General features: G+C 38.3%; 1 protein-coding gene across 9 annotated transcripts in view; it reads left to right on the top strand.

The window, feature by feature from the left end:
* SPATS2L (spermatogenesis associated serine rich 2 like) overlaps window positions 1-27,151 on the top strand; it is a 171,939-nt gene that overhangs the window by 110,326 nt on the left and 34,462 nt on the right. For 6 of the 9 annotated variants that reach the window (XM_007965779.3, XM_007965777.3, XM_073019899.1 and 3 more), the window contains 3 exons: window positions 1,609-1,855; window positions 22,029-22,235; window positions 23,559-23,694. In XM_007965779.3, coding sequence (XP_007963970.1) covers window positions 1,609-1,855; window positions 22,029-22,235; window positions 23,559-23,694 — 590 coding nt within the window. The remainder of the gene's footprint in view (window positions 1-1,608; window positions 1,856-22,028; window positions 22,236-23,558; window positions 23,695-27,151) is intronic. The other 3 variants (XM_038001792.2, XM_038001791.2, XM_007965781.3) reach the window with 1 other exon arrangement.

Here is a 27,151-nt window from a genome sequence, read left to right on the forward strand (position 1 = left end):
GGTGTTTTGTGGGAATAAGTGCCACTGGCCTTGCCTTCACCCTGGGACACACACCTCTCACCTAGGAAAGCACTTACTGGGGCATGATTGTGGTTCGAAAGGAAAAGAGAACAGGGAGGAGAACTGAGAAGAGGAAACAGTTTCTTCTTCTTTTGTGAATGTGTTGAAGAACGAAGCCAGGCTGAGGCTCACCTGGCACTCACTCATTCAGCAGGTGGGACAGGGTCGTTCTTATGGTTCAGGCGTCTGTTCCGATTGGCGGGGCTGGTACCATACTATTTGTTGAGTACACTGAATATCAGCTGGGTACAAAGCAACATCAAGTCAAGCATATAACATAATTAGGAACAACATCTTCTTAATTTTCTTGATATTCTTATGTATTCACCATTAGAATATTTTAAGAGAGATGTAGTAAAACTCTGTATTTTAGACTCTTGTGATATCGGGGGGTCTAAACAATTTCAGTTGTATAAAATAAAGGGTGATGTTATTTCAAAGGAAATAAAATGAAGCCTTGTAATGCTATTCAGCTAGCAGCCAATAGGTCCAGGGGCTTTCTCACAGGAAAAGGGGGACTTATATCAGTTTGGCATTACCTTGAAGCTGTTGTCTGCTCCAGCTGAAATATTCATGGGATGGCAGGGCGCAGTGGCTCTTGCCTCTAATTTCAGCACTTTGGGAGGTAGAAGCAGGAGAATCACTTGAGCCCAGAAGTTCGAGACCAGCCTGAGCAACATAGGGAGACCCTGTATCTACAAAAAATTTTTAAAAATAGCTGCATGTGGTGATGCATGCCTGTAGTAACAGTTACTCAGGAGGCTGAGGTGGGAGGATCGCTTACGCCCAGGAGGGTGAAGCTGCAGTGAGCTGTGATCACGCAACTGCATTCCAGCCTGGGCGACAGAGCCAGAGTGAGACCTTGTTAAAATAAATAAATAAATAAATAAATAAATAAATAAATAAATAAATAAATAAATAATCATGGGGATGATTATGGATCCTGTGGCTACCTGGGGCTTGCTAGACAATGACAGCAATTCCAGGAATCTCCTGGTTAACTGGTTTCTATTTCACATACCCAACCTGGACTTTAAGGACCTACCTTCTGTGCCCTCATTTTATAAGAAGAAGTTGCCTGCCTTTTCCCTAGTAGTCCTCCCCTATACCTCTCCTTCTGCCCAGCAGATAGGAACCTTAGTGACCTCCTTGCCTCTCCAGCATTCACCACTTTGAGATGAGAGCTAATCCCCAATGGCAGGATAACTGAAATCAAGTTTTCTCAGGATGGTTATCACAAGATTTTACTGTAGAGCCTCAAGTTGCCCAAATAATATGTCAGTTATTTAAGCCATTCCTTGTTGGTTTTTTCTTCCTTTTATTGGAAGCTTTTTAATTGTGTTTATGAGGTGAAAGTTTGTACAACTTACTATAAGAGAAAAGATACTTAAATTAACTTGGGTTTAATAAAGACATAAATATTCATCCAGTCTGTAAGAAGAGCCAGGAACCAAAAAAGATAACGTATCTTATTTTCATCTCTTAGATTCATCTTATATTTCAAGAGTCTGAGTTGAATATTATGTTCTCATGTGTTTCGCATTCTAGAACAATAAAAGAAAAAGAAGCAAGTCCAAGCAGCATCAAGGCAACAAAGATGCTAAAGACAAGGTGGAGAGGCCCGAGGCAGGGCCCCTGCAGCCACAGCCACCGCAGATTCAAAACGGCCCCATGAATGGCTGCGAGAAGGACAGCTCGTCCACGGATTCTGCTAACGAAAAACCAGCCCTTGTCCCTCGTGAGAAAAAGATCTCAATACCTGAGGAACCTTCAAAGGCACTTCGTGGGGTCACAGGTCAGTAATGCTTAAGTAAAATTGCTTAGGAAGACACAGATGTAAAGAGCACAAAGGGAGCTCATTGGGGCTACTGTTGATATTGTTGAAAATGGAAGGCTGTTTTTCTGCAGTGTGTACAGTTCAGCCTTCCTGAAGCCAGGATGGCGGGTGAAGGGGAATGTAACAGGGCAGAGAATAAATGCTCAATCTAGCTCTACACAAAGTCAGAGGATTTTCTCTTTTTTTTTTTTTTTTTTTTTTTGAGTCAGGGTCTTGCTGTGCAAGGCTAGAGTGCAGTGGTGTGGTCATAGCTCACTGCAGCTGCAGCCTTGAACTGCTGGACTCAAGCAATCCTGCCTTGGCATCCCGAAGTGCTGGTATTACAGACATGAGCCACCACACTTAGCCAGTCAGAGGTCTTTTTTAATGGAAGTTCTAGTTTAAAGAAATATTCTGTATAGACACCTTTGCTAGAATTCACCTGGGGTAGAAGGAATAATTGATGACAAAAAGAAATGTTATTAAATGTTTTCTTTTAGAAAGGGCAGATCAAATTATTTTAACTGCTGGTATTTTTTATAGGATGTGACAGAACATAATCTTCCAGGGTGTTAGAATCTGGAACATTAATTATTTGTGCTCTAGCTATATATTTATTAATCTTCAAAAGGCTACTTCCTAATCCACTGTTTGACTTTGGGCATGTCATCTTCTCTAGGGTCCCATCTCCTTTCTGAAAAATAAGGAAACTGCGTTGGAATCTACTAGATCAGTACTTCTCAATACCATCTGACCCAATGCCCCATTTTTAGAACAAATCCTAAAATAAAACTCATGCATAATATAACCTACCTAGAAACAGAATTTCAGTAAATAAAAATATAAGAAATTCAGGAATAACTAAAATAGAATTCATGCATAATATAACCTACCTAGAAACAGAATTTCAATAAATAAAAATATAAGAAATTCAGGAAAAACTAAAACAGAAAGCTCAATAGAGAGGCCAGATTTTTACACCCACTTATAATGAATCACTTTGCAATTAAATGAAGTAAGGCAGTAGTCAGCTGGATATTGTGGATACTGTGTTCTTACATTTGACATGTACAGTAAGAGCTCAGTAAGTATATTTATATATAACATGGAATCACTGTGAATGCACCTGCTACAAATGCAGTCCGATTTAGGGGAGTGGGTGTCAACTCTAATATCATGACTGCTGATGTGGTTTTCCACATGGCCAAAAATTCTCAGTCAAGTTCTAAACATCATAAAGTGCCATCTTACTTTAATTTACACAATAGTTGAATCTTGGAAATCCAAGCAAATGTTGGAAATCCATAGTAAAACTGTCTAGACTCACATAATTATATATAGAGAGAGAGATTTTAACAATCATGAATGTCCAGGAGAACATGAGAAAGTTCAGGATGCAGGATAATTCTTTGTTGTGTAGGACGTTCAGAGGATTGCAAGTCATCTAACATCCTGCCCCCCAACCCCATCCCCAACACACACACACAGTCATTTTGCGAATTTTTAAAAATGCCCCCTCAGTTTGTCAGAATGTCTCCTAAAAGGTGGTAGATCCCTTGATGAGAACCACTACACTAGTTGACCCCCAAAGTCCTTCTAGTTAAAAAATCCTGAGTTTGTTGAATCAGTGGTGGTTTAAACTCTTGTTATATTCAGAGCACTGTGCTGGATGCCACCGTAGATTCAGAGAAGGATATGATATGGTCTAGGCCCTGATGGAATCACATTCTGATATCTTTGAAGAGAAGGCTGTAGATTCACTGGTGAGTTTAAGGTTTGGGGAAGAGAGGTGCAGTATCTAACTGAGTGATCCTGGGAGATTTCCTGGGAGCATTGGGTATTAAAGGACCGATAGAACTGAGGTGGTAAAAAGGATTTGGAGGGTTAGAGAGAAGTAGGGAGAACTTTACTGAGTGCCCTCAGGTATTGCACACCTGCTGTATATGACACACTGCTGTCCTCTGACAAACCAAAGATGAATAAGACCCATCCGTGCCTAAGAAAAGTTCAGTCTACCAGAAGAGATGGAGGTGCAAACAGAAAAGCAAATGGTGACATGTATCAAATCAGGGTGGCAGTGAGAAGGCATTAAATAACTGGCACACTCCATAATACACTAGTAAGTTCTTAAATTGCTCACAAAGCACAAATTTTCTTCCAGAAACACATTTCGTAACAACTCCACTAATAGTGCTGAAACTCATATCATCCTTATTTACTTCATGATGGTTTCCTAAAACCAAACAATGACAACAACAAAAATAACCTATTTCATTTTGAATCTGAATTCTCCAGGAATTTTTCAATTCAATTTTCACTGTGCCCACAATTTTAAGACTGTTTTGATTTATAGTCAGAGCAAGAGAAAGAAATTAAATAATCGAGTGGCAGATTCCCAGCTTTACTTGTTATTGCTTTCACATGAATTACTTTCAAAATCTAATTACTCAAGTTGCCATTTTGGTATCAATCATAGAATAAAAGCTTAGCATGTATATGTTTTCATTTACTTTTAATTTATACCTTCTTTGTAAAACAATGTCTATAACTCTATCAAGTATATGACATTAAAGTAAATGCAATTTAGAAGTGTCTCCTTCCCAGTGGACAGCTTCCTTGAAAGTTAAGTACCCCCCAGGGGAGTGGGTACAAGGGGGCTTTTGGAAACCCTAACATGAAACTTTCTGTGAAGAATTCTTTCTCGCACAGTGATCCCATTCTCCCTTCTGTTTTTTAAGTATAGCATGAAGGCATTGAGATGTGTTAGTATTATTTGTTAATACAGTCACTGATTCATTACAAATGCCTGTGCAACAAATTTTTCTGTTAAAGAATAAATGAGCCAGGCATGATGACTCACGCTTGTCATCCCAGCACTTTGGAAGGCTGAGGCGGGAGGATTGTTTGAGCCCAGGAGTCTAAGACCAGCCTGGGCAACATGGCAAAACCCCTGCTCTATAAATAATACAAAAATTAGCTGGGCCTGGTGGTGCATGCCTGTACTCCCAGCTACCTGGGAGGCTTAAGTGGGAGAATCACCTGAGCCCAGGAGGTTAAGGCTGCAGTGAACTGTGATCGTACCACTGCACACCAGCCTGGACAGCAGAGTGAGACCCCTCAAAAAAAAAAAAAGAAGAAGAAATTATGGTAATTGAAGGTTAGTAGATGTTCTTCCAAAAGGAAGCAAATTCTTCATCTTAGCCCTTAACTTCATTAGCAGCCCACTTGTTATGATTGTAAATTTTAAAATGAGTTTTTAGCTACAGTAATCTGCCGTTATCCTTGGAAGATAGGTTCCAGGACCCCTAGTGGATGCCTGAAATCATGTGCACTTTTTTTTTCCTGTACTATACTATACTGTGCTACAATTTAATTTATAAATTAGGCACAGTAAAAGATTAAAAATAACCAAGAATAAATAGAACAATTATAGCAATATACTGGTCTCTTTCTTGCTCTCTCTCCCTCTCTCTCTCTCTCTCTCTCTCAAAATATGTTATTGCACTATAAACATCCTTATTGTGATGATGTGAGATGATAAAATGCCTGCATGATGAGATGCGATGACACCCAATCTGATCACCAAGACAGTCACTAGAGTGACGAGTGAGCAGGTATTGTGTATGGCATGGATACTCTGGACGAAGGCATGATCATATCCTGGGCAGGACAGAGTGAGATGGCACAAGATTTCATCACACTACTCAGAATAGTATGAAACTGAAAACTTAATGAGTTGTTTATTTCTGGAATTTTCTGTTTGCTATGTTTGGACCGCAGTTCACCATGGTTTACTGAAACCGTGAATAAGGGAGGACTATTGTAGTTAGATTTTCCTGCCTTCAAATTATGAAGGTTCATCAGAAAGTTGATACCAAAACTATCTAATGGCTTTAATATATTTGCTCAATCTACTGGCAATCGCAAGAGCTCTAACTCATCTGCAGATGAGTGTTAGGCTGTAGACACTCTGCACCCCATTTTGAGTAGAATGTTGGGAACTAGAAAGGATGAGAGTGAAACTTTAATCCTGGCTCCCCACTTTATAACTGAAGAAACGAAGGCTCCTGGGTTGAGAAACTGAGAGGATAACCCTTTTGAACTCTCTGTAGTTTGCAAAAGGCTGACTCAAATCCATGCAGTTTTGTCATGTAGTAGAGAGTTACTGCTAAAACCATGGGTTCCCTAACTCCTAAAAAAAAATGTGTAATTGAAAAATTAGAAAAAAGTCACAATAACAAAGCCACATAATGATATTCTGTGCTTGAGTGAGTTCACAGCATAAGCCTAAAAGAAATATCCAGGCTACTATAGTGGGGCGTTTATCAAGACCTCGAATAATGGAAGTAGCTCAACAAAGCCTGCCCAGAGTGCCCCACTGGGCAGGAGGCTGTGAACATGTGGGATGCGTGTTTTATCTTTTTATAACACCTTGACATTCAGGATCTCTCTTTTTAAAAGTCTTAAACAGAATCATTTTTTGGTAGGGGAAAAGTTAGCTTTAAGATATATGCAGGTGGCTCAGGGGTGTTAGTGTGACTTCCTACATGAAAAATCACCACCAAAAGCATCATCATTTCAGGCTGTAAATATAGCACTGTCAAGTGGGACAATGCTGTGTGTCAGCAGATAGCTTAGAAGTTTAGGAGTATGTTTTAAGCCTGAGAGTAGTTTTTTTCTGTATCTCAGAATTTTTAATAACAGCTCAAATTGGATCTTTTATATAATCCAATCAAAATCACCCTGGGCTCAAATACAAAATCAGGCAAAGAGTAGATCAAGATTTGTTTTTGCCGAGCAGGCGCAGGGGCTCCCACCTGTAATCCTAGCACTTTCAGAGGTTGAAGTGGGAAGATTACTTGACGCCAGGAGTTTGAGACCAGCCTGGACAACATAGCAAGCTCTTATCTCTTTAAATAAAGAGAAAAATTGGCTTGGTACAGTGGTTCATACCTGTAGTCCCAGCTGCTTAGGAGGTTGAGGCGGGAAAATCCTTTGAGCCCAGGAGTTTGAGGCTGCAGTGAGCTATGATTGCGCCACTAGACTCTAGCCTGGGGTACAGGGCAAATCCCTATCTCAAAAACAAACAAAAAAAAACAAACAAAATTATTTTACTAAAAGTAGTGCCAAGGATAATACTTTTTTCTAAGACCCTATCTAAATGTCTAAAGCTTATTTTGACCTTAGGATCTAATTTTCCCAAATGTTCCTCCTGCCCTATGTTTCCTGAGGCTCATAAGCTAAAATGTGTAGCATTTACTTGTCTCCACTTAGGCTAGAATAGGAATTCAGATTCCTCTCTTGTCTTTGTCCCACTGGACATAATTCCCATTGAATAGGAAAGGAGCAGGACTGTGGGCCATCAGCAGCGTCCCAGAGATAAACTCTGGGGCAGGGCTTTCCCTCTCTTGAGCTCCTCTTGCTGACCCAGCAGCCATCCTTTATGTTGCCTCCTCGTGTAAAGCATCCTGGAAAGCCAAGTCTTCAGTCCCTGTTCCTTGGAACAGAAGGCTCCATGCCGTGGTTGCTGACCTTCACGAACTGGACCGTACAGCCTGTCCTGTACCACAGAGCAGGAACAACCCTGTCGTTGTTACCTTTGCAATGCAGCTTCTGTGCTTGGGAGCAGCATCTGCACAGAGCTGCTTTCTCATCCTCAAGTGAACTGAACCAAATGTGAAAGAAAGGGTCCTGTGCCTTTAGAATGTTAGTCGCTCCCCCCCAATTTGTGCTTCCTATAACAAACAACAAAAACAACCCACCACCATTTCACAGTATTGTTGTGGTAGGTGGTTCCCCACAGGTTGTTCAAGCAGATTTTTTTATGTTGCTGTTGGTCCTGGCCTCTAGATTACCTCCCCTGCTTCTCTAAGCCCTATATTGGACAGAGGATTAGCAAAGATCAACAAAAAGAAAGCAGCAGCTTAGAACTTTAATAGTAAAAGTCAAATGTGTATATTCTAGGATTTCAGCAGTGCCAGCTCTCAAATGGAAGCAACATAATATCACAGCTAAGAACCAGGGCTTTAGCGTTGGACATGTTTGGTTTCAAATCTTGGCGTCATCACTTATGAGGTGTGTGACCCTGGATAGGTTAACCACTCTGCATCTCACTTTCCTCGTCTGCAGAATAAAGAACATTCCTCCACTTTACAATATTGTGCTGAGCAGTAAACGAGATGTATAAAGTGATGAGCAGTAAATGAGATGTATAAAGTGATGAGCTCAGCATCTGGAACAGGGTAAACCTTTCCTCTTATCATTCATTTATCCATTGAGTAAATATTTTTAAGCATCCAACATGTGTCAAGAATTCTACAGGAAGTGGACAAGACAACAAAGGTTTTGCTCTTGCAGAGTTGACGTTCTTTGGGGTGGGGGGATGGGGAGAAGAGATAGATAATAAACCAGAATACAACTAAGTTACCAACATAATTCTAGATTGTAATAAATGTTATAAAGGCAGCATGTGGAAGGGCAGCTGGGGAGTGCGTGTGTGCCGCAATTCCATCGGTCTTGCTGTGACGTGTCTGGAGACATTGAAGCTAAGATCCCAGTGCTTCAATTCAGGCTGTCTCATGCCAGCTTACAATGGTCTGAACAGCCAGTGTTTCATTTAAATTTTTGTTAAGTACCTTAGCTGATGCCCTTGTTGGATTATAGCCATAGGTTTTAACTTTTTTTTTTTTGAGGTGGAGTCTCACTCTGTCACCCAGGCTGGAGTGCAGTGGCACGATCTCAGCTCACTGCAGCCTCTGCCTCCCGGGTTCAAGCGATTCTCCTGCCTCAGCCTCCTTAGTAGCTGGGACTACAGGCGCATGCCACCACACCCGGCTAATTTTTTGTATTTTCAGTAGAGACAGGGTTTCACCGTGTTAGCCAGGATGGTCTCCATCTCCTGACCTCGTGATCCACCCACCTTGGCCTTTACTATTTTTTTTTTTAATTAAAGATCTAATACTGTATTAACATATATATAGCTGATGTTAAGTACTATCATATGAACATGGATTTCTGCAGTTTATATTTTGGTCCAGCACAGTGGCTCATGCCTGTAATCCCAGCACTTTGGGAGGCCAAGGCAGGAGGATCATTTGAGCCCAGGAGTTTAAGATCAGACTGGGCAACATCGTGAGGGTTGGTTCTAAAAACAACTTAAAAATTAGCAGGGCATGGTGGTCCATGCCTATACTCCCAGCTACTTGCAGGGCTGAGGTGAGAGGATCACTTGAGCCCAAGAGGTCAAGGCTACAGTAAGCCATGATCACACCACCATACTTCAGCCTGCGCAACAAAGCAAGACCCTGCCTCAAAAAATAAAAAATAAAAATAAAGTTTATAGTTTAAAGCACATAATTACTGTTGTCATTCATCTTTAATTATTGTTTTAGCATTCAAATACTTGGGATTAATTCCCATTTTTAGTTGTGTTATTCAGTCTCAACCTCAGCTTCAAGTAACTTGGTATCTTAGATAGCATTTGCAGTGACTTAGAGCCCTTCTTCCTTTCTTTATGTATGATAAAGCAGAAAGAAACAGAGATAGACACAGGACGTAGTGATATGAGGGCACAGGAAACATAAAATCCCTCAGGTATTTTTCAGTCACCTGGGCAGAGTGAAACCAAAGCCCGCTCTCTTCTCTTTCTCTTTCAAAAGTATTTTTGCCGCAACCGTACAGCAGAAACACAAAACTACTCATCTTTGAATAGCTGATACCTTTATAACTTCCCACCCTCTCCTTGTTATGGTGATTTCAGTTACAAATGGACTTAATTAAATGGAATGTACCACTTACAAAGATCAAAAGGCTTTCAAAAAAATTTTTAAAGATTTTTGAACAAAGATTTAACTGTTTCTATTAAAATGCAGTAAGATGGAAACTCCATTTCCTCTGATGTGATTCTTATGCATTGTATACCTATATCAAAATATCTCAAGCACCTCATAAATACATAAACCTACTATGTACCCACAAAAATTAAAAATTAAGAAAAGTTTTTTTAATGCAATAAGAATTAAACCTGTTTTGCAGAGAAATGAGACAGTAGAAAAAATCAAGTTAACTAGCCTACCTTGTGTCATTGACAAATTAGTCCATTGACTTTATTACCTTTTCATATTTATGTATATATTATTATATATAATAATATACATATACATTAAACCTATTGAGGTATTAATGACATATGAGATCTTGTAAAGACAGTGAATGTAAATAAAACTAAATATGTTATTCCAATCGAAAAGTTACCACCTTTATGCCCTCTGAGCTGATCAAGCTTCATAGGATTTGAATGAAATAATAAAGTCTATCTGTATTTGATAAAGACACTATGAGAAGGCAGAACTGACATTGTGTCTGCTGCACAAACCTGTCTATTTTGGTCTCTGTTCCAAAGTTATTGTTTCCCCAAATTTTTGTTAATTACCCTGTCATGTAAAGATAGAAGAATGATGAAACTTGCAAATCACAGTATATAATAATTATGGGAGAATGGTTTTCTTAGCCTGGGCAACATGGCAAACCCCATCTCTACAAAAAATAGAAAAATTAGCTGAGCATGTTAGCAAATGCCTGTAGTCCCAGCTGCTAGGGAGGCTAAGGTGGGAGGATCACTTGAGCTGGGGGTTGAGGCTACAGTGAATCATGATCACACCACAGCACTCCAGCCTAGGTGACAGAGCAAGACCGTGTCTCAAAAAAAAAAAAAAAAAAAAAATGGAGTTTTCTTGAGGCTTCATCACTAGACCATTATTCTGTAACATCTTCAGAGAGTTACCTTTACTCCCTGTCTCCACTCTTTACCTCCCTCTCACTCGTCACCTCATTGTTATGGTTTTCAGCCCCATCTCTCCAAATAAACTGCTCTAGGTAAGCTGTTTTAGGTAAGTTTAGCAATGGCCTCCATGTTATTGAATCTAGCCATTGTTTTTTCATCTTTACTTTTTCCTTTTAGCAGTATTCAGCATTGTTGACCACTCTATCCTTAACAACTCTATCCTTTCCCTGTGGTTTCTATGACATGACACTCTCCTGATTGTGTCCCTCTGTCTTTACTGCTTCCTCTCTGTTCCCTTTGGAGGTAATTCTTCTTTACCTGGCTGTTAAATTGCTGAAGCTCCCCAGGGCTTGTTTGATCTCAAGTCCTTCATCATATAAAGCTACACACTCTCCTTAGATTATTTCAGCCATACTCTAGCTTTAATTATGTAAGATGGCTCACAAATTCATCTTCCTAGTTCCGGCTACACTGAACTCCAGACTCTTCTTTTGCTTTTCCACTTTGATATTTCAAAGCATTTCAACAACATGCTCAAAACAAACTCATCATCTCCCTTCCCAGTCATGGCTCTCTTTTAGTGTTCCTGATCCTAATGCACCATCTATCCAATTATGCAAAGTAGAAATCTAGTCATCAGTCATGACATCTCCCTCTTTCTCACTCCCCATTTCCAGTCTATCCCCATTCCCTGTTGGTTTTCATTTCCATGTATTTCTAGAATTCATTCATAGCTCAGTCTCTTCCCCTGCCTTCCTACCAAAACTAACATCCTCACTTGCCTGCCCTGCAGCAATAGTCCACTCATTAATCTCCTAGCACTTACCTTTGTTCCTTTGTAAATCATTCTCTATCCTGCAATCTTTTCAAAACACAAATCTGACCTCTTACAATAAAGACAAGAAGACTTACCCTGTCCTGCAAGTCCAGCATAGTCTGGCCCCTGTGTCCCACTCCACCCTCCTTGCATGGCACATTCCTTCTTGCTCTCTCTCTACCTTAGCCATGCTGGTCTCTGTTCGGGACCTCATAGATCTCTGTTTGGGCCCTCATATTGGCCATGTGTATCAGTCAAGATCAAGTCAGGATATAGGAACCATGCTGGTTATTTGAATAGGAGAAATGTAATGTAAAGCATTGTTAATTAAAACAGTAGGAGGTTACTAACTACTGGAAGGGATAAATGAGGACCATAAGGTATCTACATTTAGCATGAGAGCAATTACTCTATCTATACTGAAGAAAATCAGACAATAAAGGAACTAAGGACTAGGGGAGGCCCCCAAGCCAAGACTGAGATTCTGATCTGATTAAAGAAAGTGTATGGCTACCAGAGGAACGTGTAGCCTTGTGGTGGTGAAAAAACTTGTCAAAGGGCATGGACTGAGTTCTTCTGTTAAGAGGCTGCCATTGCTAGAGGGTGTAGATGGATTGGAGCTGCTCAAAGCCACTGACGGTGGCAAGAGATGGGGAAAGGAACATGGCATGAGGATGTAGGTTGGAGCTCCTCTGCTTGGCTGCTGGATTCCTGTGAATACTAATAATTAATAATAATAGAGGTCCAGAACCCCGAAGAGAGGTATACTCCTGTTCTTATAGCCTTGCAGGGTCACTTTATTGCCATCTGCTGACATCAAAGTTAACATTCTACTAGCTGGCAAAAGAGAATTGCTTACAGGGTCCAGCTCCAGCATCACAAAGTAGGGCAAGAAGAGTAGATCTGGAGCCAAGAGACACTGTAACTTGATAACTGGTACACAATGCTTTCTCCCCTACAAGTGTAGTCACTGCTTGCAATACAATTTCCCACCCTTTTCAACTAATTATTTCATGTGATTTCAGATGAGATCATTCAGATCTCAGCTTAGGTGTTTTCCTTGGGGAATTCTTTCTTGATATCCCCCGGTCAAATACGCCAGTTACAGATTTCAGAACACTATATGCTTTTCTTTCCTAACACACAGTTGCAATTTTTCATTTGTTTGTATGGTGGTTTGATTTATACATCTTCCTATTAAACTGCAAGTTCTGTGAAGACAGAGACCACATCTGTCTTTCATTACCATTGTATTTCTGGGACCTGGAACAAAGATGGGCACTCACACAATCCTTTCTCATGATCTCTATTGAATTATTAATGATAAAATACATGGAGAAGTATAGGTTAATTAAATTTTTGTAAGTTGCTATGTTGCTTTTTAAAGATAATTAAATTTTTGTAAGTTGCTATGTTGCTTTTTAAAGATAATCATGCATTTTGTGTTTATGGGTTTAAAAAGACTTTATACTAATTAAGGAAATTTGAAAATTCAGTAAGATTTGAGGGGGAAAAAAGGAAAAAAGGAAACAATCCTACCTCCCAGAAACAACCACTGTTAAATTTTATTTCAGAATGTTTTAAATGCACAGATAGGTAGATTTTTTTAAAAAATGATATTAAATGGCTTGTGAACCTTTGTATTTTGTTTTTTACTTAACATGAGATTATCAACGTTACTTCATATCATTAAATGTTATTTAAAAACATGATTTAAATATCTGCATTGTATTTTTATGAATGTGCCATATTTCTTTTCATTGTTCCCAAACTGTTGTCCGTGTGAATTGTTCCTTTTTTTTTTTTTTTTTTTTTTGAGACAGAGTCTCTCTCTGTCACTCAGGCTGGAGTGCAGTGACATGATCTTAGCTCACTACAACCTCTGCCTCCCAGGTTCAAGTGATTCTCATGCCTCAGCTTCCCAAGTAGCTAGGATTACAGGCACCTGCCACCACTTCCAGCCAATTTTTGTATTTTTAGTAGAGATGGAGTTTCACCATTTTGGCCAGGCTGTTCTCGAACTCCTGACCTCAGGTGATCTGCCTGCCTTGGCCTCCCAAAGTGCTGGGATTACAGGCATGAGCCATCACACCCGGCCTCCATTGTTTGATTTTATAAACAATATTATAGTGAATATCTCTTGTATATAGATTTGTGTGAACAACCATGATTATTTCCTTAGCATATATTCTTAGAAGTAGAATTACTGGCTTCAAAGAGTATGAATAGTGTTTAAGTTATTAGTATATTACCGTCCAGAAAGGTTGTAGTGATCTCATTGTTTTTACTTTTAAAACTGATTGGTAGGGGGATGGAACTTTTTAAGAAGTTTATTTTCCATTTATATTTCTTCTTTTGTAAATATTTAAGAACACAAAGATCAATTACCAAAGAACTACCAATTGCATTATCAAGTATCAAGTATCATAAAACACCATCACATTCACATAAGTACTTTTTCAAGAATGGTAGCATGCTTGAAGTAACATAGACATTAGCAATTTTAGACATAATTTTACAACAACAAAGTTATGCTTGGTTTCTTTATCAATTTTTTCCAAATAGAACTACTTTACAATACTTACTCAAGATCAGATGATGTGCTTTGTTGCAATTACCTGTGTATAGGAGACAATGAAACCATCTTAACTCAAAGGGTTAAAATAATTATTTTAGAACTATTCTATGTTTAATACATTCCTTTCAGTTAGGTTTGAATTCTTTTCTATTTTTTTTTGAGAGGGAGTCTCACTCTGTTGCCCAAGCTGGAGTGCAGTGGCGCGATCTCAGCTCACTGCAAGCTCCGCCTCCCAGGTTCACGCCATTCTCCTGCCTCAGCCTCCTGAGTAGCTGGGACTACAGGCGCTTGCCACCACGCCTGGCTAGTTTTTTGTATTTTTAGTAGAGACGGGGTTTCACCGTGTTAGCCAGGATGGTCTCGATCTCCTGACCTCGTGATCCGCCCACCTCGGCCTCCCAAAGTTCTGGGATTACAGGCGTGAGCCACCGCGCCCGGCCAGGTTTGAATTCTTAAAGTTAGTTTTGAATTCTTTCTTCAGTCTACTTATAAGTACATCAAGCTTTCACTAAAAAGTAAAAACTAAAGAGAAAAAAATATATATTTTCAGAAACTTTCAAATTTGAATACATACATGGCTGTACATACATAATGAAAACTTTTGAATCCAAGTTTATATATTTCCCCCAAGAGGAGGGTTTGTTTTCTTTGGCACTGCTAACAAAAACAACCAGCACAGTTCATTTATTGTATAAAATAAATCAAATTAAGGACAAGTAAAGTATGTAAGTTGATACTAAGATTTAGTAACCAGTAAGTTGATAGTTTTCACTACTGGCAAGAGTTAAATGTGAGAACAATTGCAGGCACTGCAGCTGAGAGTAAATGGTACAACTTGACTGAAAAATAATTTGATAAAGCATATCAAGAACAAGAGAAAGAAAGGTATGAATTTGTGTTGTCTTCGTAACAAATTCCCTTAAATTGTAGTAAATAAATTTTTAAATGTAGAAATCCACATTACTGAAGAAAATGAAAAAAGGGTATGCATTTCTACAAGAAGGGAAGTAGATGGAAGGGGCTTTATTGATGAATCAGATGCAGCATAGAATACAGAGGGAGGAGCTTTGGTGGGGAGGAAGATGATTGCCCTGCAGAAACTGGGGGAGCCCTGGGTTCAGAGTCAGCACATGGGATGGAAGGCACACTCAAGAAGAGGAGTATAAAGCAGAGGAATTAAATGAAAGTATTTTAAGGAACAGCCCACTATCCCCTTACCATCTGTTCCATCCCCCAACTTGTACTTTTAGCTACATAACATTTATCCTCAAGGCAACAAGGGAGGAAGAGAGTGGACAGTGATCTGCAAGTATATTAATCACTTGTTAAAACAAAAGTCGAAACCCTTTAAAGGAAAAGAAGAAGATCTAGAGTTTCTCAGTGTGTCATCCAAAATGGTCAGTGTCCAATTTTAAAAATTGCTAGACATGGGAAGGAGCGGGAAAATATGACCTATAATGAAGAGAAAGGTTAGTTATTAGAAACAGACCCATTGACAACACAGAAGTTGGAATTAGCAGACAAGGATTGCTAATTAAAAATATGTTGAGAATTTTACAGAAAGAAACGATGGATATGATGGATGAAGAGAAAGAAGATTTAAGTCATCAGATGTGCTTAGCAACAGTTCAAACAATGAAGAAAGGATGAGTGAACTTAAAGACAAGTCAAAAGAAACTATGCAAACTGAAGAACAGAGAGAAAAAAAAGTAAAAGAATAAAACAAACAAAGCCAGAGCCTCAGTGACTTAAGGCACAGTATCAGGCAGTCTCACGAAGGTGTAATTGGAGTTTCAGAAGAAGAGCAAAGAGGAAATTTGGCAGGGAGAAAAGGAGGAAGCCATGAAGAAATGATGGACACAGTTTATCCAAATTTGATGAAAAACAACAAGCCTCATATCCAAGGTTCATTTCATAGTAATATGTTGTTTGATTGATCAAAAAGACGTAACACCTCTAAATATATGTGCATCTCATGATTCCAGATCCATGAAGCAGCAATATATAGAACTAAAGAAAGTGACAAATCCAAATCCACAGCAATTGTAGATCTTAATATATTATTAATACCTGATAGAACATATAGATTAAAAATTAGTAAGAACATAGACGATTTGAACAATACTATCAAACAACTTGAACAAATTGATATCTATAGGACAACACACCCAACAATTTCAAGAGAATATGGCATTTACTTTTAAAAAGGCCAGTTGCTGGACCATAAAATAAGTTTCATATTTTAAAGTACCATCTTAAGAGTGTGGTGTCTGAACACATAATTGAATTAACAATAGCAATAAGATAACTAGAAAATCTCTGAACGTTTAAAAATTAAGCTTCTAAACAATCTGTTAGTCAAAAAGAAAATTTCACAAGAGATGTGAGAAAAATTTTGAACTGAATCATAATGAAAATATAATAAACCAATTTCCAATATCAGGAATAAAATTAAATTCATTCATTTAAAAGCTAACAACAGGATATTATAAACAACTTTATGCCAATCCAACAACTTAAATGAAATGGACAAATTCTTAAAAAACACACCCTACCAAAACACACAAGAAGAAATAGAAAATCTGAATAACACTATACTTACCAAGGAAATTCATAATTAAAATTGCCAGGCCCAGATGACTTCATTAGTGAATTTCCATGAGCATTTGAGGAATAAATATGACTGAAATCTTAAACAGTTTCAGAAAATAGAAAGAAGGAATACTTCCCAACTCATTTTATGAGGCCAGCATAACTCATACCAAAACCTGACAAAGTCATTACGAGAAAAGAAAATTACAGAATATTGTTAATGAATAAAGAAGCAAAAATCCTCAACAAAACATTAACAAGTGAAGTAAACAATATATAAAAGGATAATACACCATGACCAAGTGGGTGTGGTTAATGTCAGGAACTCAACATTGATTTAACATTAAAAAACAATCAACATAATATTATTAATAAAAGAGAACAATAATATGATCATCTCAGTGTATAAAATAAATTCACTTGACAAAATAAAAACTTTCAGCAAAGAAGGAATACAAGAGAACTTCTAGAGTCTAATAAATATATGGAAACTCTACAGCTGTGTGATACCTGACAAAATACTGCATGCAGTTTCCCTGAGATCCAGAATAATGCAGGGATGCTCATTCTGCTTTGTAGTTAGGATTAATAAGACAAGGAAATAAGGTAAGGAATGATTGGAAAAGAAGAAGTTAGACTTCATCACCACTGTCATCATTGTGTTTGTAGAAAGAAAATCTTGAGAAACCTATCAAAAAATAAATAAATAAAGCTGCCAGAACTAATAAGGAAATGAGCCAGGTTGCTAGATACAAGTTCAATATAGTAAGAAGCATTTGTATTCCTGAACTCTAGCAACCAACATTTTGGAACTGAAGTTTTTAAAAATACTATAAACAATAACATAAAAAGTCTAAAAAATACCTAGGAATAAATTTGACTGTAGATGCACAAGACTCTAAGAACTATAAAATGATGCTGAAGCAAACTTAGAATCTAAATAAATGGCATAGTATGTCATGTTGAGGGTTAAAAGACTCAGTATTGTTAAGATACCACTTACCCCCAAATTGCTTTATAGATTCAACACAAGACCAATGAAAATCTCATCATATTTTTTGTTGAAATAGGCAAATTGATTCTTAAATGTATATTAAAATGCGAAGGACCTAAGATAGTCAAAACAGTCTTGAAAAAGAAGAGCAAAGCTGGACATATAGTACCTGATATTAAGACTCATTGTGTATTAATAGTTATAGTAACCAGGACAGTGTGATGGTGGTGTGAGAACTGGCAGCTAGGTCTGTGGAATGGAATACAGTCCAGAAATAGTCACGCATATAGTCAATTAATTTTTAACAAAGGTACCAAGACAATTCAATGGGAAAGGTCAATTAAGATTTACTCTGCTATCCTATTATATTATTTTTTCACATTTTACATACTAGTTATTAAGGTCAGTCTGTTTCTCATTTATTGCCTATAAATAAACCAGAGCTGATACATTGTGTGCTCTCCATATGTGACTGTTGAATCCTTGAATCAGAAACCAATGTGATACTCAGGACATTATATACCATTTGTGTATATATACAAAATTGGGATTTGGTGTTTTTAATAAAAGGAAGGCTCAAGTAATCATTAAATTCAAAGACACAAACTTCTAGGAGCCATTTTTAGATACATGGACAAGGATTAAATTAAAATGTATACAATTTGTATTGAAATCTAGGCAGATGGGATGTTTCCAGAGATAACTTTTCTTTCCATGATACAGCTACTGTGCTTCAAGTATTTGATGAATATTAGATAAAGACACAGCCAGAGACTCATCAGACTAGGCTCCCTACAACTGGAAGGGCCGTAGGCATGCATAGCACTAAAGTAACACTGATTCATTCATTCAGTATTTATTATGTGTCTGCGAGATACCAAGCACATACAGTAATGATGAACAAGACATACATCACCCTGTCACCACTTTTCTCATATAGAAATTGCAGAGGATATTTTAAGTCTTCGTTAAAACAAATATCCTTTTCTAAAATATAAATTAGTAGTGATTACACACTGAAGAGCAACACTCTCACACTCCTTGTGTGTCCTATTAGTGTTATCCAATAGAAATTTAACGCATACTATGTATATAATTTTATATTTTCTAGTAGCCACATTTAAAAAGTGTAAACAGGTGAATTAAATTGGGTAATATATTTTATTTAACTTAATGTATCAAAAATATCATTTCTACATGTCAGTATTTTTTAAATTATTAAAGAAATATTTTAAATTTTTTATTTTGTACTAAATCTTCAAATTTCAGCATGTATGTTACACTTACAGCACATCTCAATTTGGACAAGCCACATTTCCAGTGTTCAACAGCCACATGTGCCAGTAGCTACCTTACTGGACACTGAGGCTTATGTGTGAATCAGCCTCCATTGAGCCTACAACCTGTTGAAGTTTACAAGTGGACTCCAGATAGATGGAGAACTGATGGTATTTCTCACTATAATGTTAGAGGAAAGTCACTAGATACAGTGACTTTCTGTTAAAGCTCTATAATCCTCCACCAGTTTTCATCTGCAAGAGTCCCAGAGTTTTACTATATTTGAAGACAAGTCTGTACTGAAGTAATGCTGATTCATTCATTCAGTATTTATTATGTATCTACAAGATATCAAACACATACAGTAATGATGAACAAGACATACATGCATGTCATACATATATGCAAATATGTACAAGTGGTCTTGAAGATTTTAATGTTCAATGATTCCACTAGCAATGAGACAGCTTTTCAGGATCTAAAAAAATATCTCTACTCACATTTCTCAATTGATATTTGTTTGGGGAATGTTGAACCAGTAGACCACATATCAGTTCTCTGATACACAAACAAAATGTTTTCAGCTCTAGGTTAATGAGCCCATGCTCATTTGTATGCTTGGCTTCCATTTAAAATTCTTTTGCATTTCATTACAATAATTTTTTCCCTCTGCTCTAGGGTCATTGTTTCCATTAAGTTAGAGTATAAATCCGCTTATTTTCAGGAATATGATCTCTTTACGACACTATACACAAAGATCTGTGTTTTAAATTTGATATGGTTTGAATGTTTGTCCCCTCCAGATCTCATGTTGAAATGCGATTCCTAATGTCAGAGGTAAGGCCCAGTGGGAGGTGATTGGATCATGGGGGCAGATGCCTCATGAATGGTTTAACAGCATCCCCTTGGTGATAAGCGAGTTCTTGCTCAGTTACTTCATGTGAGATCTGGTTGTTTAAAAGTATGTAGCACCTCTCCCCTCACTCTTTTGCTCCCATTCTCACCATGTAATATGCTGGCTCCCAGTCATCTTCTGCCATGATTGTGAGCTTCCTTAGGCCCTCACCAGAAGCTGAGCAGATGTTGGCATCATGCTTCTTGTACAGCGTACAGAATCATGAACCAAATAAACCTCTTTTTCTTTAAAAATTACCCAGGCTCAAGTATTCCCTTACAGCAGTGCAAAAACAGCCTATCCCAGAATTCTCAATTTATAGTATCTCATCAAGACTGCCTCTCAACTGGGATTTAGAGAGGTAGTAACTTGGAACCAGTTTGGACATATCATTGTTTTAACACAAATGTTTATAGACTCAACATAAAATTAGTCTTTTATCTTTTACAGTAGGGTTTCTCAGGGTGGCTAGTACCACCCATCTCCACTCTAACAGAATCACCTGGGGAGGAGAAGCCTGGGCCCACGACTGAACTGGAATCTCTAGAAATGGTGTTTGGGAACTTGCATGTGTAATATGTACCAAAGGAAACTCATTTCACACTGAAGTTTGACAGCCAGTGCCTTATAGTGAAGTTCTACTTTAATATAACTAAGGATAAAATTACATACTACCATTTGAATCTGTTTTATTACTGGAGGAAATGCTGTTTTCAGTACTTATATACTTTGTTTACTACCTTTGCTGAACATTTTGTGTACTGTGAGTAAACTTTTAAGGGTATTCATTCAGCTCATAAAAAGTATGTTGTGCTTTCTTGATACATAAGTTATGAATGATGGATTCAACTGAAGTCTAATTATATTGATCATGAATGGACTAATGTCTAAAATCAAATTGACTAGGACCTAGATCATATTCCTTTGTATTTTTTCAAGTGTAGTCTCTGTGACTGTGTCAGGTAAGATTTTCATTGTATTTTACTTTTTTCTATGAAATTGTTTCGAATGTACTTTAATTCAATCATAATTCTACAGAAAGCCATTGAGCCAGACACAAGTACCAGGGCTTCAAAACAGAACTGGACTCAGTGTTGGCCCTTGGAAAGGTTGCAGCCCCTGCAAGGCAGGGGTGGGGGGCAGATACGGAAGCCTTGTGTTAAAACATAAAACCATGGTACCATGGTTTTAAGTAAAGCAAAGCACCATGGGAGTAGAGAGTAGCAGCGCAAGGGTGACTATCTGAAAAGGCTGGGCATTACAAAGATGACTGTGTTCTGTTTGAGTGCAAGCCAGTCAGCCAGACAAGTGAAGACATTCCCACAAGGTCATCCAGGACATAAGGAATACCAGAACTTGGTTTTCCCAGATCCAAACTGCACTCATCAAGCTTTCTACAAGAACCTGGCCTTCAAAAGCACACTGGCTTCCCTTTTCTCACACCCAAAACTTTCTCTGGTAGTAAGCAAGATGTTAAGGGTGATACATTTCCTTTTCAGGCCACTAACGTGCCATTTAATTCACTCCAGCAATAACTAAATAGGAGCCTACCTTTAAAAGATGCCGAAAGCAACATCCTGCTAATTTATTGCCACATCTATTACATCTCCAGAGAGAATCTGACTCCCTAGATTTTAAATATAGTTGAGATATTATGATGACGTTTTCTGATTTAAGCCCTCCATAAATTAGATGCAATGATTATAGTATCTGTTGTCACTTCATTTTTGCTCTATCTCCAATCACTCTTCTGCCTTCATTAATTCCGAATAAAATATCACAAGACATTAATGTAGCACTTGGAGATAGGAGGGCTACATTTTTATAGCCTCAATATGAAATTGTACTTAAAGACTCATAAGCCTTTACTGGAATAGCAGGGGGGAAAAGGCACTACTCATCTTCTACAGCCCTCTTAGTAACCTTCCTGGATGGTTATGGATGAGGAAACTAGGGCTCAGAGATGCCCATGGTCACTCTACAAGTAATTACCAGAGCCAAAACATGCCCAAGTCTTCCTACTCAAAATACAAGGCTCTTCTAGTACACCCTCTAATCTTCTGGGGATCCTTTTAAAACAGTTTCTTGACTGTTTGCAATGAAAGGCATTATTGCCAACTTGTAAACAAAAACAAAAATCTTGGCATCCTCCATCACTTTATCATCAGTGTTTTTAGTTTATCACTTCACAGTCATTATTTGGTGTTTTCTTACAGAAGGCAACAGACTACTGCAACAGAAACTATCCTTAGATGGGAACCCCAAACCTATACATGGAACAACAGAGAGGTCAGATGGCCTACAGTGGTCAGCTGAGCAGCCTTGTAACCCAAGCAAGCCTAAGGCAAAAACATCTCCTGTTAAGTCCAATACCCCTGCAGCTCATCTTGAAATAAAGCCAGATGAGTTGGCAAAGAAAAGAGGTAAAGTGATTTCTTTTGCACAAATGATTCAACATATTTTGCATATACAGAAAAGTGCTAGAGTGACAGAACTTTCCAAAAGATGCTGCTTAGTGAAGAGAGATGCACATGAAATTGCATTTTTTTTTTCTGTGACCCACATAGATGGAAAGGCAGATGTGATTCCTCCTATGTAATCAAAGGTCTTGAATATTTAAATGGAATTACATCTCCTTTCTCTGCCCCTCTGAGACCATCCTTCTTGTAGGCATGGATAAACTTGCACCACAAATACCTTCCATTCTAATATCTTATAAAGCAAGTGCTCATGCAGGAGCTCTTTTAAAAATGTAACTGCTGAAAGGGACCCATGTTTCCCCTGATACGCAATTGCGTGACTTGCATTGAACAAAGATGAGTCTGGAGGCTGGTATATGTTCTTCAGATATGGTCTTCCCAATGTAAATTCAGTTCTGTGTTAGAAATTACACACAATGTAACATTGAAAGAGGGTTTTATATTTGACATGCTGGATTTTTATGATTTTTCTGAGCTTGGATATACTTGATACATGACTGGTATTAAAAATGAAAATCACTTCCTTTCTGATACCCAGAAGATTAAATACTATTCTTTTCATTCAGCCTCAGTTGTATCTGATTTCCTTGGCTTTAGTTTGATCTGCTTTCTCACTTTTCTTGAGGGGGATTTCTTTCTTCTACGAAACATGGCCTGATTGTGATAAGTACAATCTGCCTGTTTGTGATACACTATCTGTAGACCCTGGTGACAGTTTCAGGAAATCAGGCGAGATGGGCACCCATAGAGCTATTTTCAGTGCTGCTGCTCTAATTACAGACCTGGCTTCAGATGATGGGGCCAGTGCCAGTGTACCTGGCACTGATGCCCCATCCTCTCTCTAGCTCATTTGTACCTCTCCCAGTCTCTGTGTCAATTTCCTCTTCCAAAAGCCCTGCTGGCTTTTAACCATGCAAAGCGGTGTTTATAGAGAGAGCCAGCAGCACAAATGGTCTTTAGACATATCAGATTCTAAGGCGCTGCAATTTGTGATAGAACATAATGATCACAGCCTCCTTCCAAAGAGCGCAGGAGACAAGCGTACCCCAGATGGCCCAGCCAGAGACCCCACTGGTGAAACCATAACAGCCTCAGGTGCCACGCAAACCACCCACACTGGGTTACAAACATTCTCCTGATGGAACTTTTACTAGACGAAAGATGAGTCCATTTTTCTTGGTGGGCTAATTGCTTTGTTTTGTCATTTAGCTTACAAACAGAGGATAAAATACTCAAGTTAATAATATTTTTTGACATCAATTTTAGGCCCAAATATTGAGAAATCAGTGAAGGATTTGCAACGCTGCACCGTTTCTCTAACTAGATATCGCGTCATGATCAAGGAAGAAGTGGATAGTTCTGTGAAGAAGATCAAAGCTGCCTTTGCTGAATTACACAACTGGTGAGTGATTCAATGTAGGAACTATAAATTTGTGATGCTTGAGCTGTTCCAACAGGTAAAAGTATCAGATGGAATACGTTGTTTATTTAGTACATAAACATCACAGAATAACTCTTCAGCAGATTTTGTTAAGCCCTGCAGGCAGTAGCATGTATCTTGGGAATAAAAAAGAAGATAAAGTATTTGAATAAAAAGAAACCTGATAGACATAATTCACTGGAGTTTGAAGTTGGCCCAAAACTATATGAATGATGTAGAACAAAACCTCAACAAAGAATAAAACCTCAAAAAATAATATTTTTGACAAATCCCTGGAAGGCTAATATCATGAATACTACTAGGAAGACAAAATATTTTCCAGCACTATAATTATAAAATAAGAATTCCCTTAATGAAATTCAGAAACATCTCATATAAGCTTAGCGACAGAATCCCATTCTTGGGTAGCTTTAAGACTAGAATTTAAATATGGTGCATCAGTATGGTTTTGGTCCTGCCTTGCCCTTCCCTGCTACTGATTTTGATGGAAAATGTTTGAACCCTGTATATTTGCTCATGTCCACAATTGAAATGATACATCTGTTCATAAAGGTTTAGTTATTATCAGTAGAAAAATGTTCTCAGTGTATCAGTCAGGTCTCTTTCATTTTGGAGTGGCAGAAATCAAGTCACACTAGTTAAAGACAAAAGAGAATTTATTGGCTGATATACATGAAAATTTCAGAAGGTTCCTCCAGACAAATTTGGCTCTAACTCCTCATTATGTTATCAGGACTCAGTCGGTCTCACCCTCTCTCCTTCCTCTCTCTCCTGGTGCCTCCCACAGTCTCCTAGCTCTCTCCATTCTTGGCTTTTTTCTTAGGCACCATCTCTCCTTGTGGCAGCAAAGAGGACCCCCTCGCAGCTGCCAGATTACATAATCCTTAGCCCCTCTGATGATCTGAGAGACGGCTTGGTCTGAAATAGCAAAAGTCCAAGGGTTGGCACATATCCATCATGCTCAAGTTCATGTAACATATTCCCTATCTCTCATTGGCCTCCCGTGATTCTAGAATTTGATCACTTCTTCTGCATGTTTTTCCTATTCCAAGTCCTTGCTTTGACACTGATGTGCTTTTTAGCAGAAACTATGGAGTTGTGTAAAACTAAGAATTAAGCTTAACACTAATCTAAAATGCATGAATTTTAAACCATCTGCTATGTATCATATAAGATCCTAAGGGTACAGAAGACACCAGGAACTTGAAAGAAAACTTTCTCCTTCAGTTATCGTTCAGCCTCTCAGAGGCCCTCTGAGGGGAGGATTCATCTGCCTTCCCCCATCCCCAGTCGTGGCATCTGGATGTCACGTAAGTCTTCTCTGTTTGATCATATTGTTCAAAGCAACTCCAAGAATATGTTTGAGTACTTAGAGAAATTAAAGATGCTATACAAATGAAAATTGTTATTGCTATTATTTTATAGTTTTATAACTTTCCAATCTATCTTTAGGAAAGTTACCTTAATACTTAGAAGTACACCCAGCTTCCAGGGCTGTTCTCTAGAGCCAGGGTCTAGAGACATGGGGCCAACTAGTAACTGTCCTAAGCATTATGGCCGTAAGGTGTCTGTGCGCTACCCAGCTCTGCTGTTGCTGCTCAACGGCAGCCCTAGATAATCAAAAAGGCTGTGGGCCAGATTTGGCTCATGAGGGTCATAGTTTGTCAACCCCTGTCTAGAGGCATTAGTTAACTGTTCAGAGAAAACCACTCTATCTTACTCTTTAGTGTGGCCTTTTCGAATAAACTCTTCCTCTGAGCCCTCTGTGTGATACCTTCCATCTGAGTGACTCATACACTAATTGACAAAGTGTAACAATGCCCTCAAATTACTTCTGTCTTCTCCAGCGGCTCTGAGTACTTCTTATTTTATTTTATTTCTTAGTAAAATGAACATCACATGGGTCATGAGACATCTTGAGATTTATAACAGATTCTGTGAGAGTTTTACTCCTCAAGAGCTGAAAGCGTGGGGCCAGGAAAGTCAGCACCCGAGGAAATTGTATATTTTTTTCTCTGCTTGTAATTCATGTTGTGTTTTAAACTGATGGAAAGAATCACTTCTGAATGAGTGCTGCCAAGTAGTACTGCTGTTTAAAAGCCACCTACTTAACAAAATGGCACTTTTTCTGCAAACCGAAGAAGACATTTAGATCAACCATTTTTGGTATGCCATTGCTATAAAATGAGTAAACACCAGCACTTATTTTCTGATCTAATCTTTAATAAAAATGATCCCACAATAATTGCATAAATGTTAACTTAAAAATAAAACCAAAGTGCTTTTTAAAATCAACTGTGCATGTCTGCCAAACAGAAAAAGCTTGCCTCTGTTCCAAATAAGCTTGCAGCCCAGCAAACATGGTGACGTACTTGAATAAAGCCTCCCTCTTGTTTTCTAAGGGGAAGAAAATGAATTTTAGGGTTTGTGTGCTCTTGAAATATCAGGTCACAAAATTGAAGACGACAGCTTAGAAATTTTTTTTTAATGAAATTTTCCTATTGATGGTGAAATCCTGCGTTCTAAGCATTATAGAAAACTGTGAGTGAATTGTAGGTGTGTTAGAATGTACTCATTTTAATGCAGTTGTAGCCTCAGGATTACATCATGAGGCATATCTAGATTTGGAGGACATGGGGACAAGTCCTCTGGTGATTTCCAGACAGAGTGCCAGTTCTGAGAGAGATGTCACCGCATATGGTGCACAAGCGACATAGATGTTACCTTCCATTTCCAGTTCCTCTTCTACTCTGCTTGCTTTGGGCCACCCAGTTATCCTAACCACAACGTACTCAACAAGCATGTCGTGTAGTTTAGAACTGGACACTCAGGTCAGAAATTCTAAATGTTCACTTTGCTACCAAAAAGTGCCAGCATAAGGACCTGAGTCCTGCTTGACTAAATTCCCTGAAAAGTACTGCTGGAATTCATGAGAATGATGATTTTGAGAGGCTGGGAGCAAGCTATTGTTTGCACATCCTCCATACCAAGCAAGCACACATCAAGGTAAAATGAACGAAATGATCTCTCTTCCAACCGGGCTGTGAAGAATATTTTGTTCAGTACAGTTATTGAAGAAAACCACTAACGAGCTAAAATGTAAAATCAAAGTTGTCGTTTAAGCAGGATACAGTTACGTAGGCTGCATTACTGTAACAGAACATTCTCATTTTCCCAGGAAGAATTAGGGATTTGCGAGGGAAACAGAGATGACACAATGCCCTCACAATACATCTTAACAGGAAATAAATTTTGCGACATGAGCATCTGTGTGAAAAGTCACGTCAGGAACTAACATGAAACTGCTGGTTTCTTTTCTATATGATTGGCCTCCTACCACAACTGGAAAATATTCATCCTTTGGAATCATAGATGCCAGATTTAATTGCTTTATATGCAAACTAGTCTAGCTTCTCAT

Source organism: Chlorocebus sabaeus, chromosome 10, assembly GCF_047675955.1.
Source record: "Chlorocebus sabaeus isolate Y175 chromosome 10, mChlSab1.0.hap1, whole genome shotgun sequence".
Classification (NCBI taxonomy): Eukaryota; Metazoa; Chordata; class Mammalia; order Primates; family Cercopithecidae; genus Chlorocebus; species Chlorocebus sabaeus.